Below are 24,649 nucleotides of genomic sequence, written 5' to 3' on the forward strand. Positions count from 1 at the left end.
CAGAAATTAGGAGCATACATATAACTTTAGGAGCACACTGAAAAATGTTCAAGTAAGAGTTTCTTAAAGAAAACAATTCATTACATACATATTTACAATTTATCACATACATATTTAAACTGTGTGTGTGTGTGTGTGTGTGTGTGTGTATGTGTATGTAAATCACAATTTGCTGTTTTTAGGGGTGCTTGATTATGGCAAAAATTATAATCACAATCATTTTTGTTCAATATTGAGATCATGATTATTTAACATGATTACTTTTTGACTGTCATCTTCTCCAATTGCTGTTGTTCATACATGCACATACTTTTTCTAACTTGGCTGAGGAGACTATTACATATGTAATCATATATTGTAGTAATGATTAAGAAAAACTATAGCCTATATGAGGGAAAAACTCAGGAAGGCTGGAGTTCCGGAGCTCCGTATTAAAACTGTAATGGACCTGCCATGAGGGTGGAGCAAACTCCATTTCCAAGGATGCTTTGCGATTTTCACACTTCAGCAGGGAGCAGTCAACATCGGTCCCTCATTGGCGGAGACGCTCCTGCACAGCGGAGCGTCCTGAGGACGCAGCCATGACATCACCACCCCTTTATAAGCGAGCACGCCCAAACTACACGTCTTTCCCATGTCACTGAGCAAGGGGTAACTCCTGTTCCCCTGTGAGTTAGCTTGACTACCCCACGAACATGTTTTCCCCTCATCGAAGACTCCCCTCGTCGGACGAGACGAGACTTTGCCCGTGTTCACCCGAACACATTCCTGGACCCGAGAGAGACCGCTGCTGCAACCAGCGTCCTCAAATTCCCCCGAGAAAGAGGAAATGAAGTTACTTCGGGATAACGTGGACCGGCTCTGCCCTGCGCGTCTTCGCCGAGTCGTCTCTGCTGTTCTATCCGCCACTCCACTCAGAGCCAGCTGCCGTGTTTTCGACGACGTGCGAGAACGGCACCGTCTGCCTCCGAGCCAAGAACAAAGATGGACATTAAGACGGACTACACACACACACAACCTGCGCACTTTCTGAAGCGACCAAGTAAGAGGCATAAGTCTGGGCATAGGCAGTGTTAGTTGTGTGTTCTTTTCAGCATCAGTTGCTGTTGTTTAGCATTTAGCCTTTTTAGCTTTATCGCTGTTGTTCTTGTTGTGTGAGTTGACGGACCGCCGAGTCCATTTTTCTCTGCTTTACTCTGAGGAGTATTTTAAGTTTGCTGCCTGTTAGTTGTGTTCACCACGCTAGACTATTTTGTGTTTTTCCCGGTCGGGACAACTGCTACTTTTGTGCCACCGTGAGTGAGAAAGTAAATTGATTTGTCGATCAGAAACCAGACAACGTACGTTACAGACTGCCGTCCGTACGTGCGCTCTCTGTGGTCAAAAGAGCCGCTTCTCTCCCTCTCACGATCGCTTTCCCTCCTTCCTCTCTTGCTACTAACACACACACACACACACACACACACACGCATTCCCCTGCAAGTGTCCAACTCTGTGCAAAGCTGTTTGTGTTTTGTTTGGTAGAATTAGATTTTAGAATAGCTGTTTATTGAATGAAGTATTTGTTAACTTTGTTAATTTTGCTAAGTTTAATAAACAATGTTATATCTTTAAAGAGAAGTTCTTTTGTCATTATTGTGTGTAACACATTGTGAGAAGTGGCTGATTAAAGGAGTCAGAGCTTGAATTCAACCCTTCTTTGTTCACCCTTGAATGTTGATATCTCGCAGATATTAGCATTCTAGGTGAAATCCCATTTATGAGATTACCTTGTTCGGTTATTGGTCCTGGTTTCCGGGTGGTGCTCCGTGCTTGTTAGTTCATATTAATAATTCTATTAATTATTATAATTAGTTAATTATCTTAGATAATTGATAATTATGGCAAATAATCAACTGTGTTCCTCATACATGCTACAGTTGGTGCCTGAATTATTGATTAAGGTTAACAATATTTTAATTTCATAAGCCATAATTATCTGTGATAAACAGAGGCGTGCGCTCACGGAGAGAAAGTAGTTAGTATTGTGTGTCAAAAGACTCTCACACTGATCATCTCCAAACGTTTTCTTGGTTCCCACAAGCTCAACTGACTGCGCCGCGGCCCGACGTGCGCAAGGGCGCGAAGGCCCGTCCAACGCTGCTTGCAGCTTTAATTCCATTTGTTTCTGCCCCCGTACACTCTGTCATACAGTTTTGATGCTACATTGGTTGTTATTTTGGCACTACTTGTTTAATTTTTTGCTTTGGCTTCAAGACAGTGTCATGAGGTTATGGACAATGTAAAAGCATAATGTGATGGATGCATTATGTGATTATAGTGTCTTTCATATGATTCATATGATAGCATCTGGTTTTGTTTGTAGAAAATGAAAAACTCTCTGAAAAGTGCTGATACTTTGATGAAATGTATAGATGTACTTTGAGTTTTGACTGTTAAAATCTCTTTGGCATCCTTTGCAACACAAAAATCTTTATTTTCAGACTTTCCTCTAATCCTCAAGACAAAAAAAAGGTTGGGAACTGCTGCCATACACTGATTTTATGGGATAATAGATTGTTTATATTCTTTGTGCTTACAAATTACTAAGTAGAAGAAAGAAATGAAGTAATTTTGAGGTGAATTACTAATATATGGACACATTTTTGTAATATGGGTACACAAGGCGACTTTGAACCTGCCGTATGTAGAGTAAAATCAGCTCGATTCTTTCTGTCAGTATCGTTTCACTCAGCTACGTCATCTAACACAATACTTCACTAGTTTATGGCTGACTGCTGAAAACCTGTTTTAAATAAAGGTCATTTGAGTTGGAAAATTGATTTGTCTCATTTTCTGTTGACATTTCTTACCATGTTTGTGTCTTTGTCACACATGGCAACACAACCAGCACTCAGCATGGAGTCAAACCAACAACCTTCTGCATGAGTTCACTATCGGCTGCTCTGTCAGCGCTGTTTTTTCCCAGCAGGCAGCAGAACAAATGCAGTATTCTGCACTGAATCTAACACACACTCCTGGTACACACAACTGTACTGAATTAAAGTTATTTTAAGGCTATTCAGTAAAGAATACTTAAACTCAGACTGTAGTTGTTGCTATCTAACACTGGAGGACAGTACATTAACACATGACAGTTCAGTGGAGCTGATCTATAGAATTATAATACCAGCATTTAAAAAAAAAACACACATGCAAATACAGGTTTTATTTTATTAAAATATGAAAAACAATAATCCATCTGTTACAAGAGAGGAAGAACAGGCGGGGAAATACAGACATTACATAAAAGACAGAAAAAGATGAGGCTTATAACTGCACCCTGAGGAACCCCACAGGTGGTATCTGTCAGTATATTAAGAACTGTCCATTTAAACAGAGAACGTTCTGCTCATCGAGAGTCAAATGCTGCATGTGGGAGAACTTGCTGGGATGTATTTTAAAAAGGCAGAACCTCCTGAACAGGTGTTGAGACCTGCTAGTCAAAAGTCAAAGTACAGTTTATACTAAGGCTGTTTAACATGCTTTAACTGGTTAATATCTGAGCGGTCAGTACATGACAGACCTGATAATAAACATACTTAGTTATGTTACTTATTGTGTCTTGCGCAAACTTAAAAGACACCAAAAATATCATTGCAGAGGTGAAACATTGCAATTTCATGGTAAACCAATTTAATGAGGAACACCTGTGCGATCTAAGGCAATCCAATACAACAACTCTGCCATAAATTCTACTTTTACAAAGCTTATACATTTATATGTTTTTGTTGAGATTGTCAGAAAGGTGAGAATTCTACTTTTTTTTTATTATCAACGTTGTAGCGGGTGGTGGTGGTGGTGTACCGGAGTTCATTATATTGAAGTGTTCCTAATATTTTGCTCCCCTCATGTCTGTTAATTGGTGGACAAAATATACTTTTCAATATAACGCTAAACACAGGTGTTCCTAATAAAGTGTATATCACTAAAAGCCAAAAATGTCAAGCTGCTGGTGGCACTAGATGAAAAGTCAGGGGATCATCAAAGCCAGTAAGAGTCATCCCATGTGGAAAATTAATACTTGTACAAAATTTCATGGCAATCCATCCAGTAGTTGTTGAGATATTAAGCGAATATGTGTATTTTGGAATGGAACCAGCTACTGGAACCAACTCTACCTGCTGCTGCTCTCAACAACACACTTGTGACTTCTGACGTGTGTCTGCTGTCTAAATCTTTTCCCACAAGCATCACAACTGAAAGGTTTCTCTCCGGTGTGGATTCTCATGTGTCTGTTCAAGGCTCCGATTTGACTAAAACCTTTACCGCACACCTTACAGTTGTAAGGTTTCTCCCCGGTGTGCGTTCGCATGTGATTCACTAATGTTGTTTTGAGATGAAATCTTCTGTTACAAACTGAGCAGCTGAGCGGTTTCTCTTCGGTGTGACTCTTTGAGTGTGTGAACAACGACGAACGCTGCCTGAATCGTCTCCCGCACACTGAGCAGCAGTGAGGTTTCTCCCCTGTGTGGATTCTCATGTGAGACGCGACGTCTCCGCTCCATCTGAATTGTTTATTACAAACCGAACAGCTGAATGGCTTTTCTCCCGAGTGACAACGCATGTGACCGATTAAATGCTGGTACCGAGTCAACTTTTTACCACAAATTGAGCAAGTAAATGGTTTCTCCCCAGTATGGATTCTCATGTGTTGTTCCAGTGTCCCCTTCTGACTGAAACTTGTGCCACAAACTGAGCAGCTGAATGGTTTCTCTCCTGTGTGAACTCTCAGGTGGTACACCAAAGGTCCGCTCTGTGTGAAGTTTTTGCCACAAATTGTGCAGCTAAATGGTTTCTCACCTGTGTGACATCTCATGTGTCTCTGCAGAGTCCCTTTCTGGCCAAATATTTTACCACATTCAGAGCAGCTGTATGATTTAGTTTCAATATTACACCCCATATCATTCGAAATAACTCCACTGTTGTTCAGGATGTTTAAATCTGATTGAGGTTCACGGGTGTCTTTCCAAGTATCACCATCACTGTCCTCAGTCTCAGATTCAGAAGAGTGTGAAGTCTTCATGGTGTCTGGTTGTAAATGTCTATCTGGATGTGAGTTCCCGGCTGGTTCTGATCCTCCACAGTCCTCTCCATCAGCTTCTCTTTCCATGTCCTCAGTTTGTCTTTGATGAAGCTGTGAGGACTGAGGTTTCTCTTCATCATCTTCACTCTTCACAGGGACAGGAGTAGATGGGATCTTGGTGATATCAGCGTCCTCCAGCCCTTGAAGCTGCTCTCCCTCCTGACTGGTCCAGAGTTCCTCTTTAATGTGTGGGGGCTCTGGGTCCTCCTGGTCCAGACTGGAGCTCAACTCCTGCTGCTCAGCTGGAACCTCTTCTTTACTCTCCAACAGCTGCTGGATGTCTGCAAGAAACACAAACACACACATTGTGAATTTCTTCTGATATTTCAGTTGTAAATTGTTACTAAGAGTCTGTTTTTTGATGAGTCAGAGAGTCAAGTATCTAAATTCAAAAATAAGTTAAAATGGTTATATTATTAAAGCAGCTGAATGACAGTAAATACACATTTATCATGGTGAAACATGGCACTATTATTTCTGATGCATTTTCATCAATACACACTAGTTGAAATGGTAAAATGTCCAATTACACTTAGATCCAGCACACCACACCATCAACAGCCTCCATGTAAAGTTCCATGTTTTACTGTCAGACTCATGTTAACGTGATCTTCTGTAATGTGAAAACGAAATAAATATAATGTGTGCATTCTGGTCATGGTTCAGTATCCACAATCAAAGAGTGGTCGATTAATAGATTAATCAATCGACAGAACGTTAATCTGCAACTATTTTGATAAACAATTAATTCTCTTATGTCAGTTTTCAAGCAAAAATTCCCAACATTTGATGGTCCCGGCTCATTAATGTGAGAATTTGCTGCTTTTCCTTCTGTTAACATTCTAGTAAATTGATTGAAGACAGTTGACTGGACTTAACAAGATATTTGATGACGTCAGCTTGGAGCTTTACAAAATTTTGCTGAGAATTTTTCACAGTTTTCTGACATTTTATGATCAGTTAATTGAGAAAATAATTGGCAGATTAATGAATGATTAAAATAATTGTTGGTTGTGGGCCTAAATCAAACAATTAAACACAAGCAGGTAAAGTAACTAATTCAAACTAATTCTGTAAAAACAATTACAGTATTGTACAAAAGTTTTAGGCAGTTTTGATGTTTAGATTCTTCTCTATAATGCAAAACCATCATCCAGTCAGAGTCATGAAGAACTGTCTTCAGCTACAAGAAGAACAAGGAGTCCTTTTAAGGCGAATCGGCTGACAGCAGATATTGATTTCATTAAGGTTTCTTCTGTTAACTCAACTTTGTATGAAGTTAACTGATATGAACCATAAGTATAACCCAACAGAAAAGTTAAACATAAATGTGAAACAAACATAAATTTAAACAAATTTCAATATTTTCTATACCGGTGAGGATGTGATACTGATAAGGCATCATATAAGTGTGTTTTTTTTAAAGTTAAACAAACAGAATTCACCAATTAAGACCTGAATATTGTCTGGAAATGTCACTTTTAATGAATGAATAATACTTTTGAGCCCCACACTCACACATATCGCCTCTCTCTCTCTAACCATGTTTGCTGTCTGTATTAAAACCAAGCAGCAACCTCTGGGGCTGAAAAATGAAGCCAATGCGGAAGTGCCAAAAACTGCAGTTCCTTGAATGACCACTTGAGGCTCCAAAAGCGAGTCAATCCCCATAGACCCCCATGTTAAAACGCCCAACTTTACAGCAGAAATAAACATGTTTACAGCCTGGTACAAACAACGGTTTTGGTCTCTGTAGCTAATTTCTCCTTTCATGACAACTGTACGGGGGGTGATTTTTTTTATAACTCACCCGTTTAAATTTCATTAAGCCGTAAAGTCATGCATAATGAAGGACATGGCTGCTTTGAGTGACAGGTCCGCCAGCCGCTAGGTGGCTTGTTTCGCCTCTTTGCCCATTTTTGATTGGCTGGGAGTTAGACAGCGTCACGCACTGCCAAGATGGCGACGGCCGGAGCGGCTCACTTTGAGCTTCAAAACTGCACTTCAGAAACCAACGGGTGACGTCACGGTAACTACGTCCATATCTTTATACAGTCTATGATAAAAACCTGTGCTACAGCCACTCTTAATTGGTGATTAAGCCAGAGCCAATCAGTGACTGCTATAGTGGTCAGATGTTTCATCTTGTGCTTCTGCTAATGTTTATCTGAACAGACGGACTGTCTCAGTGACTGTTATGAGTACTAGTTAATTCACAGTATGGGAGACTTTTATTTGAAACTGTGTTATTTTCGCTGGTATTATTTTGAGATGCATTTTTGCCGATTCAGTTATCAAGCTGTCAGTGAGCTTTTTACAACACTTCAGTGATTCCTGATATATGTATATTGTTCATTTTATATTATTTTCAGACCACAACACCTTTACAGAATGGAAATATGAGTCATTGTGACTTACAGAATAAAATCCTTTCCCCGACTCTTTGTCTGGAGTCTTTCTATCGTCAGTCCTTCCAGGAAATTGCAATTTTGCGATCGCAATAATTAATGCAAATTCAAGAAATCTCCGCAACTTTTCCGCATGAAATGTCCAATTCAACAGACACTTGTGATTTGGACCAGTTGTCTCAATTTGGTCCTTTTCATCATCGCAGCGCATTCAGCAAAGATTCAGGTACATTCAGGTGGAAGATGGACAGATCTCACCTGCCAACATAAGTGAACAGTGGAGGGAAACTGTTTTGTATTCCTTGTAACATTGTGGTCAACAACAAGAGGAAATCTTCAGTAGACAGTCACTTTTCTATCAGGAAGCATAAGAAAACTTTCTGCAATCAATGAACAACATATTTGGTGCCAATACTGAGGTGAAAGTTTATTTAATAAAATAACTCAAGAACAGTATTTTCTTTTTTACATAACTTTGAGCCCATGATTCTCATGTTCAGAAAATACATTAAAAGTTAGTCCTGAGATATAGTTGTTTCTTTGCAGGAAGCTTTTTAATCAAGGAAGTGATTACATGTGACTCTTTATTGGAAGTAGTTTTTTTTTTTTTTTTTTTTTTTAAATCGCATTATTTATCACTTTGCTTGCAAATTTTCCCGCAATTTTACCACAATGAGAGCACATAAAACATTGCAAATTGTATCGCAATTTTTGTGAAAAGCTGCAGCAAAATCAAACATTTTTGTCCGCAATAATCACAAAAACCTCAGTGAAATCCTGGAGGGAGTAAATAGTGCTGCCAACAAGTACTTCCTGAAGTCTGCCTCTTCAAACCACTGACACTATCAACCCCTGTCAGTCAGTCAGTCAGTGAATAAATGAGTAAGTAATAACTAAATAACAGTGGTTCTGTCTGGACTGACCCGCTCCGTGCTGCTCGTCTTCAGGCTTCATCGTGGTTTCGTCCTCCGGCAGCAGACCCGCTGCTCTGCCCGCTCTGAGCGCTCCGTCACTCCGTCACACTGCCTACAAGACACCGATCATCTCCGCAGCAGCCGCTCGGTGAACCGCGGCGGGACTTCAGCCGCTTCTTCTCCTTCATTCCACCGACGGCAGAAAGTGGTTGACCCGCTCATGAGCCGACACCACGGGGAACAGTGTACAACTTTTCTGGGCACTTTGGTTCTCTTATATTATTATTATTATCATTATTATCATGTTATACATCCGTGATAACGGCACAACTATCAGCCATAGAGGAAAAAAACAGAGCGACTGACTTCCGCATTGACGGCTGATCGCTTTAGACTGTAGGATCATTTTAAGTTGCTGCCCTCTAGCGGTGATTCCTGTCTGACTTTACTGATATTAATGTAGACAGATAAAAGGATAAGTCTGGCGATTTTCCATATTTTTCTTCATGTTTGCATCCAAACCAACAACGAACTGATCTATTAACAAGTATTGTGTGTGTACCAAAGCCTGATATATCTTATTCCTCTGTTGTTGTCCAGAAACTATAAAAAACACATCAGTGAGCCACATCGCTGCACTGAGTGACATGTTCCTTCATCATGAAGTTTGGTTAATTTGTTTAGAAACGACTCCAAAGACTAGGAGGCAACTATTTTGATAATCAAATAATAGCTTTAGTAATTTCATGCTTTTTTTCAATGCAAAAATGCAAAAAATCTTCTGGTTGCAGTTTTGCTCGAATGTGACGACTTGAAGCTTTTCTGTGTCACACATGAACTGAATATCTTTTAGTTTTTCGACTGTTGATCAAATAAAACAAGGTATTTGAAGACGTGACCACAAGTTCATTTAACAGGCAAGATAATTGATTGAAAATAAAAAAAAAATAATGGTTAGTTACAGCCCTCAAAGGTTCGAAGGTTTCTTTATTATTTTTATTTTGAATAAGTGAAGTTATATTAACACCAAGACACCAACGGATCGGCTATATTTAATGCCAGATATGCATTTCCAGAATGTTCTGCTGTCTGTAGAGAAAAGCAACACATACAAAGTCCTTTTCAAAAAATCTTCAGACTTTATTAATTGCACATATTTTTTGTATGTCTGGTTTATCAGGACAGTTATACAGTACAGATGTCATGTGATCACAGGCTGAAAAACAAATATGACAAATTCAATGAAGATTAATGATAAAAAAGGGTCTTTTTCAACACTTTTAAATACATGTAAGTCTTGTAAAGTTTAATCAGGATCTTATGTTTATAGTTTCGACTGTCTCCATGGTGATGGTGGTCGCTGGGCTCAGGTCTTATCTGTCTTTTGGCGGCTCCTGATCAGTTTCTTCATATGTTATCAATCCTTCTATAATTTTCTCATCCTGCAGATCTGTAAGGGATTTCTTCTCCGTTACTCTTCCTGACGCTTCTTCCATTTTTTTTCCACTAAAGGTTTTTTTTCTGACAGTTTGAATCTTGAGCTGCAATGATTTATCAATTCGTCCATCAACAGTAAAATTACCGCCAGCTATTTTGATAACCAATTAATCATTTTGAGTCATTTTTAAGAAATAATAATGCACAAATTCTCTGATTCCAGCTTCTCAAGTGTGATTATTTCCTGGTTTCTTTAGTCCTCTATGAATATGTTTGGGTTGTGGACTGTTGGTCTGGACCAAACAAGACATTTGAGGGCGTCATCTTGGGCTTTGGGAAACATCTATTGACATTTTTCACCATTTTCAGGAGTAAACAACTATTTAAGAAAAAAAATGAAGATTAATAGATAATGCCTGAGTTGAACAGAGGGATCAAAGGATAGAGGATGTTGTACTGCTGCTTTGTGATACTGGGTTATATAAATAAAAACTGACTTGAATGATTCTAAGCAAATTGTAACTACGACTAGTTTTTCTAATTTCAAACACTGAGGTAGGTGGTAAGATATCGAACACGGGAAGCTAAAACATCCAACTCTCTCAGCAGCTTCATGTATCGCTGCTCTCAACGACACACTTGTGGTTTTTGACACGAAACAAGCGAGAGAACTGTCTGTTACAAACTCTGCAGCTGAAGGGTTTCTCCCCGGTGTGGGTCCTCGTGTGTTTGGTCAGATCTTCTTTGCGATGAAAACCGTTACCGCAGACCGTGCACACGTGCGGTCTCTCGCCGGTATGGGTTCTCATGTGTCGCGTGAGAGTTCCGTGTTTGATGAAGCATTTCCCGCAGTCGCTGCACATGAAAGGTTTCTCCCCTGTGTGGGTTCTCAAGTGTGCCACAAAGTCTGCTCTCCATCTAAAAAGTCTCTTACAAACTAGACAACTGTACGGCTTTTCGCCCGTGTGACACCTCATGTGTCTGTTCAGGGTTTCCCTGCGGTCAAAACTTTTATCACACTGAGGGCAGGTAAATGATTTTGTACCATCAGTTCGCTCGTCCTCGCTTTCAAGGAGTTTATGAACGATATTGTCATTAACAATATTATTATTCAGAGCCTTTAAACCTGACAGAGGGTCTCTGGTCTCCGTCCACGTTTCGTCTTCACTGAGTGGTTGTAAATAACTATCTGGATCGAAGCTGCTGACTGGTTCTGGTCCCTCACAGTGGTCTTCATCAGCTTCTGTCTTCATCTGTTCAGTTGAGCTGCTGGCTGGAGGCTCTCCAGTGCTCTGAAGCTGCAAGGACTGAGGTTTCTCTTCATCATCTTCACGTGGGACGGGAATGTATGTGAACCTGATGATATCAGCCTCCTCCAGCCCCTGAAGCTGCTCTCCCTCCTGACTGGTCCAGAGTTCCCCCTGTTCCTCTTTAATGTGTGGGGGCTCTGGGTCCTCCTGGTCCAGACCGGAGCTCCTCTCCTGCTGCTCAGAGGGAACTTCTTTATTCTCCAACAGCTGCTGGACATCTGCAGGAAACAATTAACACACATTATAGAAAAATATGTATTAAAAGTTTATAAACTTGATACTAGAGCTGCAATGATTAGTCGATTAATCGGCAACTGTTTTGATAATCGATAGGCTAAATTGTTTGGAGTCATTTTTAAGAAAGAAAATGTCAAAATTCTCTGATTCCAGCTCCCCAGATCAGAGTTGTTCCAATCTTGATATCAATATCAGAAATGCCTCCGATACAGCCTTAAATGCTGGATTGTGTATCGGCGAGTATGCCAGTCTGTGCACTGATCTGATATCATGTAATTTATTAATAAACCCGGATAAAACAGCAGTTTTCCCAGAAATCAATTCTTCTTCACTGCTTCAAAACAGCAGCCTACAGAGCAAGCTGCGCTGTGCAACCACTGGCAACTACTGTTTTAGAGCGACGAAGAAGAACTGATCTCCAATAAACAGTATAACGTTAGCTGTTAGCAAAATATCAGCAATTTGGCCAATATTTTACACTGGAAAGTCCCGTCAGTAAAGAGGCAACGTGTACAGTGTGCAAGGCTTTAGTCTCGAGGACTGACACTAGTGTTGCTAATTTCAACACCAGCAACCTCATCAGCTCCGCAATGTAACCGTGCTTGGCCTTGAAATAGCCTATCCTCATCCTATCCTGACACTTGTGTGGCAGTAGCTATATTTTTCTCTGTATGTGGGCTATAGCCGTTTATGAAAGCCTTATAACAATATATTATTCTGAAAAAAACTCAGCATAACATACAGGCTAACTAACTTCACACAATAAGGCTGCTAAGCTAAGCTGCTAAGCTAAACACTGTCAACTATGCAGGAACCCACCTGTTAACATACTGCATCCTTCTTCACGTCTGACAGGATTTACCGTTTCAAATATAGTCGTGATTTTCGTAAATTTGGCACAAAATTCCGCAGGTTTTTCTTTGTCAAGCCGTTTTTGGGCACCGCTTTGATATTTTCATTTTCTAAGTGTATCAGCGGTGCCGATGCTGTCACTGAGCTGTATTGATTTGAATTTCCCGCCTAATGTATTAATTGGACCAAAAATCCCTGACATATCAAACAAAGAAAACTATCGACCAGTAAAGTTATTATTTTATTTTAATGTTCAAAATACAGACAATATCATGACCTGACCCCTACGTTACGGCAAAAAAAAAAAAAGTTAGTTTAGTTAGTTAGATAGGTAGATGTTTTACAGGCGGGGGCTGCGGGGGTATACTTTACGGCCCAGAATCTTATAAAGCATTTGAAGATGCATAACGCTAACGATAGCAATCATATCACATTCATACATACTTAGTTGTATAGAGCTGTTAATTTTTTTAACGTAATGGTATAGGATCAGTACTTGGTATTGGCCGATACACAAGTTCAAGTATTGGAACATCTCTACCACAGATGTCAATATTTTCTGATTTCTTTAGTCCTCTATGACAGTAAACTGAATATATTTGAGTTGTGGACAAAACAACATTTGAGGACGCCATCTTGGGCTTCAGGAAACAATGAACAACATTATTCACCATTTTCTGACATTTTATAGACCAAACAACTAATCGATTAATCGAAAAAATAATCAACAGATTAATTGTTAATGAAAATAATTGTTAGCTGCATAATTTTCTCATCAAGGTGGTTAAAAGACTCTTTAGAACCGCGCTACGTGCTTTTAAACGACTTTAAGCGGTTTTAAACATGAATTATCTCCTAGAGAAGCCGCCGGTTTACGTTACCCGTCTGTGACCCGACTGACCAACACACGAGACACAAATCTATCACCGACCCTGTAATTATTTCCTAGATGTATAAAGATAAAACTCCAACCTGCTGCTCTCAGCACAGTACCCTGTTTGGAAACCTCGTCCAGCAGCCTGCGGTGTCGGCGGTTCATCTCCTCTTCATACTCGGTTATTGTTTTCTCAAAATGTCCAAATATCTCCTCCACAGCCGCAGTTAGCCGCTGCTGGACGAAAACCTTCAGACCCTGAAGGCTGGACATTTCCCCCGGAGTTCAGTCACAGCGGAGGAAAAGAAAAAACGACGCGTTTTTAATAAAATGTATGTTTTGTTTCAGCAGATGTTTTTACTCGCTGCAACGCCTGAACAATCACTTCCTACTTCTTCTTCTTCTTCTCTCGCTTTACTGGCGGAAACAACTTTAAGGTGCATACCGCCATCTACTGTACAAAAGTGTGTAACATCATGTCATTTTACCCTGTTTCTTAAATTCTACACACCAACCTTGATGAATCCAGATATAAACGAGATATTGAGTCTTCCTGCTTATTTTGTAAAAACTCAGATGAAAATGTTTCACATTTGTTTTGAAATTGTTCTCATATAGAGAAATCTGGTCAGACATCCTAGAGTTCATCCAAACACATTTCATTGCGGATTTTTCTTTATGTTTTAAGGATGTTTTCTTTGGTGTGTTTGATTGTAAGAAGGAAAATATTTTTTATAATAAATTTCTTATTTTTACTTGCTAAATATCACATCCACAAATGCAAGTTCAGTGGTTCTAAACCACTCTTTCCAGTCTTTATAAATGATCTCAATGAATCTGTGAACTCCATAAGATATTCAGAAAACTCTAAAGCAAAGCACCTCACAGGACTGATATTGAACTGATATTGAAACATCTTTGTCTGAAGTTGGTGCTATGATTTGAACTATTTGCCTGAACCCCTGGGACATAAATTGCTGATGTTGTCTTTTGTATGTCCTAGTGTTTTATATATATTGTATATGCTATTGTTGTTAATAAAGTTTAAAAGTTAAAAAAAAAAACCTTGGTGATTCCCTGACTTTCCATCTAATGCCACTGCAGGTTGACATTTTTACTTGTGTTGAGATCATAGTGTGTTGTTGTCTATCGAGTTGGTCCTGACATTTAAGCTCTATTCATCTGTGACTTTTTTGATTCATTATTTTATAAAACTACATGTATCTGGACAATTATATATTTTTGCCATCAAAAACATTAAATTTTTTTTTCTTAAATGATTATCTTTATGGATTTTATTATCTCAATCAAATTCATTTCCTTAACATTATTGATGATCTATTGTTTCTTCTCGTCCACAAAAGTCATACCTTCCCCTGTCACGTTTCCCTATTTTGTAGAGTATTATTTAGTCCTGTATGACCAAATCGAAACCTTGATATTATTGTCTCCTTTTTCTTCCTGTACATCTCATTTCTCCAACTTTTCTTTGAATGCTGTAAAACCACCGTCCCTTCCTCTCTTCCTCTCATTGAAAAGCTTCCTCTTCTATGGTTTTGGGAGTTTTTACACTACTGGGTGTATTACTGCCCTAAGTAGGATTTTTTTAAAAATGTACTTAGATCACAGTTCATACTCTTGGATATAGACCTGTATCATGCAGAATTTTTATAATCAGCTAGTGGTTCTCGATTTGGTCAAAGAAAGATTTTTAAAAGCTTCTAATGGACGCTTGACCCATAAACAGGCCTACATTCATTAGATTTGGCAAGTATGATGTTTCCAGAAATCACCAGTGTATTGTCAACTGTGCAACTGCAGATTCAAATAAAGTATTATTTATATAATCGGCCAGTTTGTGATTTAGTTTAGTCTATACTAGAGTTAGACAGATATATTGGACAGACCAATATATCTTTGCCGATGTGTTGGTGTTTAGTTCAACAGTAAACAGTAGTTAGCAAGAGCACAGACAAGTTTATTTTTCAACTTTTACATTTCCCGCTCTAGTACATCTGTCACAATTCTTTTAAAAAAAATGGATCAAAAATGTTTATGTCATCAATAAAACATTTTCTGATTATTTTTACTTGCAAAAATCAAAATAGCCTATAAATAAAATTCCTTGTCAAGTCAATGTCAGAAAGTAAAGAAAAAAGTTCCCAGAGCTCAAGTTGACATCTTCAAATGTCTTGTTTTATTTGACCAACAGATGAAAGAGGAGAGAATTTAAATTTACAGTGATATAAAAACAGGGAAAAGCAACAAATCCTCACAGTTTAGAAAGTTGTGAATGTAACTACTAAGTTTATACAGTATTGAAAAAGTGTATTGAAAAACAGTATCGAGTTTATTAAAACTGTACACTGAAAGTTTGACTTTTCCACAAAATGCTGTCTGATTGATTTTTTTAAAAAATGTGAACAATTCATTTTATTCTTATTGTTATATTTTAATGACTAAAATAACGTCTATAAATGGGCTAAGGGTGATCAAAATTCATCTGAACAAGTTCCAACACCCGTGCAACCGTTGAGTCTGAGATAATAGGAGTCACAAAAATGACTTAAAACACTTTTTTACATGTTAGACATTGAACACATTGATAATTTTGACCACTTCCAAGAGCCTGGCAGGAGAATGTGTGACTGGTAAAGTTTAAAACACAACATGTATCAATACTTACACTGAACAGTGTTCAGCTGCCTGCGCTGCTTATCACATAATGTTAACTATTAGCTAACGTTAGCTAGCGGGTTTGCTGTTAATGTTTACATTAACATTACACATATATTTGCAGGACTGGGAGAAATCTTGCACTACTGTTGATGTCCAGCGTGATGATGGAGACTCTGGGAAATGTTGAGTCTGTTTGTTTGCTGCGTCACATGTAGTTTTAAATGGGGAAATCTGCAACTTTCTTTTAAGGGCCTGTTCAAAACATGCCAAACTGGCCATGTGGGTAGTTAATTTTAGAAGGGGCATTACAGCCACACTCCGGGGCATCCAGGGCACTAGCCGTGGTATAATTCCTGCCCTGCTGCTCTAAGTATATAGAAAATGTTCTGGTTTTTAAGGCACAGTGGAAATGCAGGGCAGAACAAAGCACCAAAGCCTTACAGGTTGTTAATGGGACGCTCCAGGTTAGTGACATGTCTGTTGTGCTCTGAACATCACAGGAGATTTATGGTGCTGCTGCTGCCTGAATTCATTGGAGAGTTTTGAGGACTCAAATCAACTCGGCCACACCATGAGATCATCTACGTTAACCTAAGCTTCTGTGACATGAACACACTTGTGGTTTTTGATATGCGACCGCCTGTTAAATCCTTTGCCACAAATACAGCAGCTGAATGGTTTCTTGCCTGTGTGGACTGTCATGTGCTCTGTTACAGATCCTTTCTGTGTAAATCTTTTACCACAAATCGAACAACTAAATGGTCTCTCGCCAGTGTGAATTCTCATGTGTTGAATCAATGTCCCTCGCTGACTAAAGCTGCTGTTACAAACTGAGCAGGTGAAAGGCTTTTCTGCTGTATGAATCCTAAAATGTATGAGCAAATTTGAATTATATCTGAATCTTTTCCCACAAATCGAGCAACCAAATGGTTCTTCTCCAGTGTGACATCTCATGTGCCTCTGCAGAGTTCCTTTCTGGCCAAATTTTTTACCATACAAAGACCAGCTAAATGATGAGGGGATATTAGAAGATCCTCTGTTTCCTGTGCAATCATTGCTCTGCTCAGCTACCTGTTTAGAAATGTGTGAAGTTTCATAATTGCTAACCCCTGGTCCCCGGTCCCTGGTCTCCAAACATGTTTCGTACTCAATAACTGGTTGTAAATGTCTATCTGGATGTGAGTTCCTGGCTGGTTCTGATCCTCCACAGTCCTCTCCATCAGCTTTTGTTTCCATCTGTTCAGTTTGTCTTTGATGAAGCTGTGAGGACTGAGGTTTCTTTTCATCATCTTCACTCTTCACAGGGACAGGAGTGAATGTGAACTTGGTGATATCAGCCTCCTCCAGCCCTTGAAGCTGCTCTCCCTCCTGACTGGTCCAGAGTTCCTCCTGTTCCTCTTTAATGTGTGGGGGCTCTGGGTTCTCCTGGTCCTGACTGGAGTTCCTCTCCTGCTGCTCAGGGGGAACCTCTTCTTTACTCTCCAACAGCTGCTGGATATCTGCAGGAAACACAAACACAGGTTTAAATAAAAATCTGATTTCACATTAACACTGAAACACTGGCATTGTGGTCGGGATACCCCCTCGTTCCCTATAATTACCCATGGATTAAGTTAAACCATTCCTCTGCTGTAGGGCAGAGTAATTCATGAACATGTTATTGCATATTTGTGAACATCATTGTGTTTTTGTTACCTTAGAATGGGCCCTTTATATCTACATAGGCAGCTTCCACGGAGCCCGCCATGTTGCACCACCATGTTTCTACAGTAGCCCTGAATGGACAATCCAAACACTGGCTCTAGAAGGGCCTTTTGCATTTTTCGCAAGTTTCACGGCCACTGTAGTTTCTCCTACATGTTTGCAGGGGAGGGGGAAGGGTATTCAGCTGGTTGCAATCTGCAACCTCACCACTAGATGCCACTAAATCCTACACACTGGCCCTTTAAACAGCTCTACATGCCGACAGCCATCACTGATATTGAGTGTTTGGTAACATGGGTCCCTCCACTCTGCAGTAAACAGAAAATAAATTTTCTGGCATCCCGTTGTCTTTTTCAATACTACAACCTTTTTAAGTTATTTTTTAAATTGAGATAGTTGACTCTCTGACTCATCCAAAAAACAGGCTCTTAAAAACAAACCTACCACTGAAATCTCAAAAGGAATTCACATCCATATATTTCATTAATTAGTGTGTTTGTGTTTCAGTGTTTCCATTCCAGCACATTTGAGAAGCTGAAACCTACTTATTTTTTTAATTGCTTAAAAAGTGAGTACAACAATTATTCAATTGTCAAAATAGTTGCTGATTAATCTTCTGTCACACTCCAGCAGCTACAACAGTAACATCCTGCTTACACACTGATGCTTCAATATTAATAATCTAATGAGGATAATATATCAGTCAGAGGGACCAAACCACTTCTTTTACTGTATTACTTTAACGACATCAAGCTGATAATACTTATGTACTTTTACTGCAATACTTTAACTACATCAAGCTCAAAATACTTATGTACTTTTACTGCAGTAGTACAGACTTACTTGTGATGGAGTATTTTTACATTGCTGCATTGGTACTTTTACTGAAATAAAGGATCTGAGTACTTCTTCCACTGCTGCTGCTGTATTTTTTGATTGAAGTATGACCTCAAACTGATGTAAATATGTATATAAATGTTTAATGAACAAACCTGCTCTGTGTAGCTGAAGTTGAGGGTTGAAGACAGCGTCCAGTAGTTTGCGTTGTCGCTCGTTCTCCTCTTTTGATCGAGAAAGTTCCTCCTCGTACTCTGCTATCGATCTTTCAAACAGCACAAATATCTCTTCAGCAGCCGCAGTTAGTCGCTGCGTCACCGACGCTCTCAGCATTTGGACTTTAGACATTGTCACACAAAGACAGCGACTGTTTATTCAAACAAACTCCGTGAAACACGCGGCTTGCTGTGTTTCGCTTGATCTGAGTAAGCTAACTTCTTTAGCTTTGTAGGCTATCGGGGACTGAATCAGAGGCAAAACATGAAGAAAACAAACCTCATTAAGTCCACTCAGATAGGTTTGTCCAGACAGACACTCTGACGGGCAGGACGGCAGACTGTGGGGTACATCCCAAAGCAATCGTATCCGTTTCTCTCACTTGTGTCTTTTCATTGCAGCCCCTCCCACCGCGGAGGCGTGAAGAGAAACTTGCGAGAGAGGAAACGAGAAATCTTTTTAGAGAAATGAGACATCCTCTCCTCTGAAGCGTCACGCGAAGCGACGTATTTCTGATGACGGCGGCAGCTGATCACAGCTGGATCAGCTGTCAGGCGGCTTTAACAGCTGTAGAGACTTTTGATGGAGTTTGTGTCTGCACACACATGTGCACTGTGTTAAAATTAATAAAGGTGCACAGTTATCACTGCCAGCAGCTGTTTGCTCTCTGCAGCCTGTTTAGCAAACACCTGCACATGAATAAAAACCTGCATTCTGTATTTATACTCAGTCCTGCTCAGAGGCACAGGAACCATTTCTCCTGGCAGAGTGAGTTCATATCATTTATTAATTATTTGAGCCCGTATTTATTGATAATCTGATTGTAATTTCATTATTTAATAACCCGGAATATAATCAGGATGTAATTTGAACAATGGAAATTATTTTTTCGCTAAATGTTTCAGGGAAAATTGAAATTATGTACCTCATATCACCTGACGGTCGGGGATTTTCAGCCTTACATGTCGCTGAATGGAAATGACGACAAATTATGTAAAATATAAATGTGTTTAAAATGTGTTTCTTACTGACAGAAAAACTATCCCTGACTTTAATTTTATCCATAATAAAATCAATGGGGGAAATAACAGAGCATGAAAAGAAAAATCTTTCTAATAAATTAGGAAATTTGTTTATGGTTCTTTTGTTGATCAGACTGACAATTAACACGTTTAACTAGATAATGAATTAGAAAACAAAAACATATACATTTGGGAGGGATACACTTGAGTTTAATCTGTATTCTATCTCCACTGCGGTATGAAACTGCCGTGATGTTGTGATGTATTAAATCAGTCCGATCAATAACTGATATCTAATAAAGGGGTGTGACGGTCATGAAGAAAACAAAGTGAACTTCACAGAGTCCACTCCAACAGATTTGTCCAGACACAGAGACTATAACGGTTCATCCTGACAGAATATTTACATCACCAGCGGGAATAACGGCAGAAAGCTTCCGGGTCATACTGCTCGTTTCCGGTACACGGCCGTAGAAACTTCAAAGTAAAAGACCTAAAGCGTTACTGTATTTGAGTCAAAAGTTCCAGATTTTTTAGATTTAGCTGAAAAAATATGAGCAAAAAGATTTAAATGATAAAAGATAATACAATAAAAGCAATAAAAATAAGAATAAAATAATGAAATGTTACAGAAAATAAATCATAATGCATTTAATTTGTAATGCACGTCATTGGCAGTGAATCTCAAAGTGCTACAATGTTAAAAATATACAGCACACAATATAAAGAAAATAACAAGAGTTAAGATGAAAAAACCTTCCTGAATAAAGAAATGGTTTTTAGGCCTTTTTAATAGAGACTAGAGTCTGTGCTGCCCTCAAATGGTTAGGAAGGCTGTTCCACAAGCAGACTTGATCCCCCATCCTGCAGAGCTTAGTATTGGTAACATTATTGGTAATAACACAGTAAAATGTCAATAAATAAATATTAAATAAAAGAGGTCTAACAGCTAAAAGAGAAGAACTGGAAGATCTTCCTGGTTCATAAACTAAAAGCATTTCTGAGTGGTAGTCTGGTGCAAGACCATGTATAAACTAATTAATTTATCTTGTGAGGTTCGTCAGACTTGAGAAGTGTCTGCAGCCTTCAGGTTATGTATAATCCCAACCACCCTCCCCCCACTCAGAGGGAATGGTAATTTCCCCCTGTGAAACATTCACTCTCGGATCAGGCAGACAGCAATTTTTGTTATATTACCGCGATGGAAAAGCATAAATTGTTACCTGTTTGATTCATATCAGAGCTGCAACGATTAGTCAGTTAGTTGCCAGCTATTAAATTAATTTAAGAGTAACTACACACCAGTTCATTGGTGATTTTTCCAAACACACATATTGTGTGTAAAAGCTACTTTTCCACTCAAAATTAGCTTATTTCTGTCTGCCTGGATTTGATGAAATTTGATAAACTTTTGAAGGCTACATGTCTCATTACAATCATATGATGAATCTATAATATGTCTAGTTGAACTGGACGCACGTTTTATCACTTTGTATTTAATTGAATCAAATTAAATCAATCATCTGTATGAGAAGAAAAATACTGGAAATGCACAAAAAAATGTAACTGCAAGTTGAGTAGTTGTTTTAATCTGATCCAACGGAACTGAATGATTGTTAGCTTCAACTAAAATACCAGTCAGATGTCCCATCCTCAAAATATTAAAAAATTCCTGTAGCCAATTTTCTATCGCAAAGCAGTTATGTTTATGCACTTTTTACTCTTTTCCAAACCAAAAATGCCAAAGTTGTTGTTATTGTTACTTTTTTTTGATAACTGTGGAGTCCTCAAACCCGGTATGCACATCTTTGGGAATATAAGAAATTTTATATTTAACATAGTTGATAACATATCAATCACTTGTTTCTAAAACCACAGCTTTTGCCTTTATTAATAACATATATCCAAAACATTCCTGCTTGTAAAGCACAGTGGAAATGCTGCGCAGAACAACGCACCAGAGTCATACAGGTTGTTGATGTGAAGCTCCAGTTTAGTGACATGTCTGTTGTGCTCTGAACATCACAGGAGATTTATGGTGCTGCTGCTGCCTGAATTCATTGGAGAGTTTTGAGGACTCAAATCAACTCAACCACACTATCATTTACGTTTCACAACATAAGCGTCTGTGAAATGAACACATTTGTGTCTTTTGATATGCGACCGCCTGTTCAATCCTTTGCCACAAATACTGCAACTGAACGGTTTCTCGCCTGTGTGGATGGTCATGTGCTCTGTCACAGATCCTTTCTGTGTAAATCTTTTACCACAAATCGAACAACTAAACGGTTTCTCACCAGTGTGAATTCTCATGTGTTGACCCAATGTCCCTCGCTGAATAAAACCGCTGTTACAAACTGAGCAAGTATAAGGCTTTTCTGCTGCATGAATCTTCACGTGTCTGGCCAAATTGGCATTCTTCCTGAATCTTTTCCCACAAATCAAGCAACCAAATGATTTCTCTTCAGTGTGACATCTCATGTGGCTCTTCATATTGTCTTTGCGGACAAATTTTTTTCCACACTCAGAGCAGCTAAATGATTTTTTACCAGTATTACATTTCAAATCATTGCTTTTTTCATTATCGCTCTGTTCAGCCGCATGTTTATGAAGCTGGAAAGAATCGTAATGACTAACTGGTTGTAAATGTCTATCTGGATCTGAGTTCTCGGCTGCTTCTGATCTTCCACAGTCCTCTCCACCAGCATCTGTATTCAAATGCTCTGCCTCTCTGTTCTTCACGTTTTGATTTTGATGAATCTGTGAGCACTGAGGTTTCTCTTCATCATCTTCACTCTTCACAGGGACAGGAGTGAATGTGAACTTGATGATATCAGCCTCCTCTAGCACTTGAAGCTGCTCTCCCTCCTGACTGGTAAAGAGTTCCTCCTGTTCCTCTTTAATAAAATGTGTGGGGTTAATGTGTGGGGGCTCTTGGTCCTCCTGGTCCAGACTGGAGCTCCTCTCCTGCTGCTCAGGGGGAACCTCTTCTTTACTCTCCAACAGCTGCTGGACGTCTGCAGGAAACACACACACACAAAAAAAGATTTCATATCAACACTGAAACACTGGCATTTTATTGTCTGAAACCACCCTTCATTTCCCATAATTCCCCATTAAACCACTCCTCTGCTGTTGGGGAGAGTAATTCATGAATATGTTACTGCATATTAGTGAAAAGAAATGACAACAATTTTCACCCGAACTTTCCCTTTTAGTACTTTTAATTTGAGATCGATGTATTTTACGCTCTAACTAACCTCAAGGCTTCAGACACTGGAAACGGTGCACATCAGCTTCACTAAAACAACATGTTGGCTTATAACTCACAGTAATCAGTGTGAAAGATTGTTTGGTGGAACACCTGTTTGTGGAAAGTCAAAATTAAGGAAAGCCGAAAAGGTCATGGTTTATCTCCCTTTCTTCTTTATACTTCTTGTAGTATAGTTTTATGTCGGTAGCTGATGTTCATAAATTATGTTGAGACGAATAATGACCGTTCGGCTTTCCATACAATTAGAGAGAAACAACGTTGCAGACATCAACGTTGAGATGTTTCAGTGTGTTTACCAGTGTTTCGGTAACTAGCGACTTTCAGCCAAATGTGTCGTGGCCGCTCGTAGTGAGCAGACCCTCCTAAAAGCCTTATCAATTCTACTTCAATAATCATCTGTGGTTATTATCTTAGCTAAACATTTACGTAAGTAACATTGTGCTCAGCAAGACGATTCACCTCTTGTAACGTTTCTTATAATGTGTGAAACAAATGGTACCATAGTAGCTGGTAGCTATAGCCTGTCTTGGGATTTTTTTTTTATTTTTATTTTTTTACCGTTATCCTCAATCGGAAAGTGTCCCATATTCAACTAGTTAACCTGCTTGGTCACTGTGTAACGCTACACACTAAAAGTACAGTATGTGGCTAAATATTGTGTAAACTGTGTGTTCACCGGGTTTGACCAGCCTATCGCCTGTTTAACCTAAGATGTATATTTATATACAGTCAACAAGAGTTAGACAGTAAACTATATACAGTAAATGGTTTACTCTCAAGCAAGCTAACACTTGAAAAGATTGATTTCAGAAAAATAAGAGAAGAATGTGAATGCTTGTTTGCGACACCATTTAATTTACATAATGCAAAACAAAAAGGACCTGACGAACATATACTGCATTTAACATTCAATTTAAGATAATTTAAGACTTTTAGTAGGACATCTGTTCGTGTTTTCAACAGCTGCCGTCGGCTGAAAGTCGCCAACTAACCCAAACACCTGTAAATTGGAATCATGTGAACACTGCAGCGGCTGGTTTAGCTGCTATTTAACTGACAGTGAGAATAAACGCTGAAACTTTGCAAACCTGCTCTGTGCAGCCGAACCTCCGGCATCACAAAGACGTCCAGTAGTTTGCGTTGTCGCTCGTTCTCCTCTTTTGATCGAGAAAGTTCCTCCTCGTACTCTGCTATCGATCTTTCAAACAGCACAAATATCTCTTCAGCAGCCGCAGTTAGTCTCTGCGTCACCGACGCTCTCAGCATTTGCATTTTAGACATTTTCACACATAGACAGCAGGTTTTTATTCAGACAAACTCAGTGAAACACGCGGTTTGCTGTGTTTCGACTGATCTGAATAAATTTACTTTTTTTTTTTTTTTTTTTTTTTTTTTTTAGCTTTGTAGGCTATCGGGGACTGAATCAGAAGCAAAACATGAAGAAAACAAAGTGGACACACTTCGACGGTCCACCCCAGCAGGATGGCAGATTGAGATTTACCGGCACCAGCGGGAACAACGGCAGTAAACTTCCGGGTTATACTGCTGGTTTCCGGTACAAGGTCATAGGAAATCTTCAAAGTAAAAGACCAAAAGCTTTACTGGCATGTGTGTCAAAAGTTCCAGCTTTTTAAAGAAAAAATTAGCTAAAAAAATATGAGTTTTTTAAAATTTTTGTCAGACCTGAGTGTCTGTAGTCTTCATGTTGTGTATGACCCGAACAGAAGGAGGGGTAATTTTCCCTAGTGAAATTTACATCC

At 39.1% G+C, this 24,649-nt stretch overlaps 1 protein-coding gene and 3 gene segments (V, D, J or C); 2 read left to right on the top strand and 2 right to left on the bottom strand.

Annotated features, from left to right (window-relative positions):
• LOC121913208 overlaps positions 1-24,649 on the top strand; it is an 899,212-nt gene that overhangs the window by 22,686 nt on the left and 851,877 nt on the right.
• The window catches only part of LOC121913212, a 747,540-nt gene that overhangs the window by 12,083 nt on the left and 710,808 nt on the right, over positions 1-24,649 (bottom strand).
• The window catches only part of LOC121913210, a 756,822-nt gene that overhangs the window by 8,607 nt on the left and 723,566 nt on the right, over positions 1-24,649 (top strand).
• Positions 3,814-24,620, bottom strand: LOC121913171 (zinc finger protein OZF-like). 10 transcript variants are annotated; one of them, XM_042435853.1, is made up of 3 exons: positions 18,533-19,047; positions 17,015-17,335; positions 3,814-5,094 (listed from the first exon to the last, which is right to left on the bottom strand). In XM_042435853.1, the coding sequence occupies exons 1-3, from the start codon at positions 18,723-18,725 to the stop codon at positions 4,157-4,159; spliced, it is 1,452 nt and encodes a 483-aa protein (XP_042291787.1). In that variant the 5' UTR covers positions 18,726-19,047; the 3' UTR covers positions 3,814-4,156. The 10 variants fall into 10 exon arrangements, 9 of the variants coding, with proteins under 9 accessions (XP_042291787.1, XP_042291788.1, XP_042291790.1 ...); XR_006100224.1 differs by lacking the exons at positions 3,814-5,094; positions 17,015-17,335; positions 18,533-19,047 and adding exons at positions 15,276-16,341; positions 21,649-22,632; positions 23,978-24,414; XM_042435854.1 differs by lacking the exon at positions 17,015-17,335 and having other exon boundaries at positions 3,814-5,406; positions 18,533-19,050.

The sequence above is a fragment of the Thunnus maccoyii genome, chromosome 15, assembly GCF_910596095.1.
Source record: "Thunnus maccoyii chromosome 15, fThuMac1.1, whole genome shotgun sequence".
NCBI lineage: Eukaryota > Metazoa > Chordata > Actinopteri > Scombriformes > Scombridae > Thunnus > Thunnus maccoyii.